Source organism: Lolium rigidum, chromosome 5 (genome assembly GCF_022539505.1).
Source record: "Lolium rigidum isolate FL_2022 chromosome 5, APGP_CSIRO_Lrig_0.1, whole genome shotgun sequence".
In the NCBI taxonomy this organism is placed as follows: Eukaryota; Viridiplantae; Streptophyta; class Magnoliopsida; order Poales; family Poaceae; genus Lolium; species Lolium rigidum.
The window spans coordinates 265,364,191-265,366,427 of NC_061512.1; the positions used below are offsets into that span (position 1 = coordinate 265,364,191).

Consider the following 2,237-nt stretch of genomic DNA (forward strand, 5'->3'; position numbering starts at 1 on the left):
TTGTAATGTTGCCTTCCAACTCACACCACATCAATCAAAAGGTACATGTGTTAAATTATTAACATTTCATATCTATGTATAAATTTTGACTATTTGAGATACTTCACAAGTAATGACATTTCTGAAGTCAAGCACTCATACATTTATTTTTCAACAAAAGGTATACATATTCCAGAAACACTAACAACTTCCGAGTTCAATTGATGCATATAAACAAAGCTACGGGATACAATATTGTGAACAAGAAATCTTTTGCGAACTATATACCAAGTGATCTCTTCATTTTGAGGTTGTCCTTATGTAGTTAATAAGTTGCTTGGTGCAATATGACTATTCACGCTTCACATGTGCCGAGAGGCCTTCGAGCAACATCTCCACTTGTCTCATGGTCGGTCGGTCATCTCCTGTTATCTTTACACATGTCGCAGCCAGAGCAATTACTTGTCCAACTTCGCTACCTCCCTCCCGCAGAACCTGTGGATCAAGTATTTCAACCAAATCTCCATCTTCAAATAGTGCAACAAACTGTACAACAAGTACATCACCTCCTGAAGACACATATGTGGTTGGTATCTTCCTAGTAAGTAATTCAATAAGAATTACTCCGAAACTGTAAACATCACTTTTTTCAGTTAGTCTTCCGGTATAATAGTATGTAGGATCAAAATATCCCCTAGTTCCTTGTACTGCTCTTATTTCCATTCTTCGATCTACGTGAGTATACCTTGAAGCCCCAAATCCGGACACCTTTGATGTCAAGGTTTCATCAAAAAGTATGTTGGGAGACTTGATATCTCTATGTATTATTGGGACAGAAATATTATAGTGAAGATAACCAATAGCTTTGGCTATTTCAGTTGCGATCCTTAGTCTGATTACCCAAGATATGGATCGTAGCGGTTTACTGTGGAGATAATCACTGAGAGTTCCGTTGGAAATAAACTCGTAGACGAGCAAAGGAGTTTCCGTTTCAAGGCAACATCCAAAAAGCTTTACGATATTTCTATGATTAACCTGTGAGAGTATGGCCACTTCATTTATGAACTCCTCAATTTCTTTGTGGACCATGATGTTTGACTTCATGATGGCCACAACATGTAGATCCGACAAAATCCCTTTGTGCACGGTTCTATTTCCTCCTACACTGAGCTGCCTAGTCTCATCAAAGTTGTTCGTTGCTTTCTGTAGCTCCTCCAGAGAAATAATCATCCTCTCGGCCATGCCTGTCTTGTGAGATGCCAACTGCCGCAACAACTGCCCACGATTTTGACCGAAAAAATTTTGCTTCAATATTTTCACCCTTCGTTCCTTAACCTTACGAACTAGCAATATCGCACAAAGAAATAAGAGAAGAAGGCAAGTACCAATAGCAGTAGATAGACCGATGATTAAACCAGTACTGTGACCTGAAAAAAATGGGGGATACATACATAATCATTCTCAGAGAGAATATATACATATTTGTGTTATTTTTTGCAGTATTGTATATGCGATGATTATTCGTATTCGCAACCGTGATTTGTAGTTTTCACAAGCCACATGTTTAATGTAAATTCGTTAATGTCATGAAAATAGTACACAGTTTGAAAAACAAACAATATATCGAGGAACAGAAAAAAAAATTGTTTGATAATGTACACCAGCATGAAAAAATGGCAGAGTTTAAGCTGTAACCTTTGCTGCTGCACCGAGGGCAGCCACTTGAGCTGGCGACGACAACATGCAAGGCGACGCTCCATTCTTGGGAGGTGGTGTTGACGATGGCGCCGGTGGCGTTCCGCAGGGTGATGTCAACGACACGGATCGAGTGGCCGCCGCTGCCACCGAGGAATAGCCGTGGCGGATTGCTTGTGCGGTCGCAGGTGAGGTTGAGCCCCAGTTGGTTGTACCTGGCCGGCCGGAATGGCGGGGTCACGCCGCCGCAGGACGTGCCCGACGAGTCCACCACTTGAGCTCGGACTCCAGCGGAGAGCATCAGCGCCGCTGCCGCTATGATCACTGCTGCCGAGAGAGTGGTTTGCCCCATGGATGTATTCAGATGATAACTTACTACAGTAGTAGGTTAGCTGGCTAAATAACGTGCGCTAGCTTGCTAAGTAGCGTATATATACGCGGGGGTTTAGATGATCGGACCTCACCAACTTCAGACAAGCTAAATGTACAAAATCATGTAGTTTTCCCGATTGTCAACAGCAACATCCTCGCAAAATCGCAAAAGAAAAGAAAACTACATTGTT

The 2,237-nt window shown here is 42.1% G+C and overlaps 1 protein-coding gene across 1 annotated transcript; it reads right to left on the bottom strand.

Moving 5' to 3' along the window:
• Positions 1–330: 330 nt before the first annotated feature.
• LOC124657613 (wall-associated receptor kinase 3-like) lies at positions 331–2,026 on the bottom strand. Its single transcript, XM_047196136.1, has 3 exons — positions 1,675–2,026; positions 459–1,406; positions 331–404 (listed from the first exon to the last, which is right to left on the bottom strand). The coding sequence occupies exons 1-3, from the start codon at positions 2,024–2,026 to the stop codon at positions 331–333; spliced, it is 1,374 nt and encodes a 457-aa protein (XP_047052092.1).
• Between the last annotated feature and the right edge of the window lie 211 nt (positions 2,027–2,237).

What these genes read in the sequence shown, in the direction of transcription:
- LOC124657613 (XM_047196136.1), bottom strand. Translation starts at nt 2,026, where the DNA reads ATGGGGCAAACCACTCTCTCGGCAGCAGTGATCATAGCGGCAGCGGCG. An exon ending in CCCTCGGTGCAGCAGCAAAG is followed by an intron (nt 1,407 to 1,674) that starts GTTACAGCTTAA and finishes CATTTTTTTCAG; the next exon opens with GTCACAGTACTGGTTTAATC. An exon ending in ACAGGTTCTGCGGGAGGGAG is followed by an intron (nt 405 to 458) that starts GTAGCGAAGTTG and finishes TAAAGATAACAG; the next exon opens with GAGATGACCGACCGACCATG.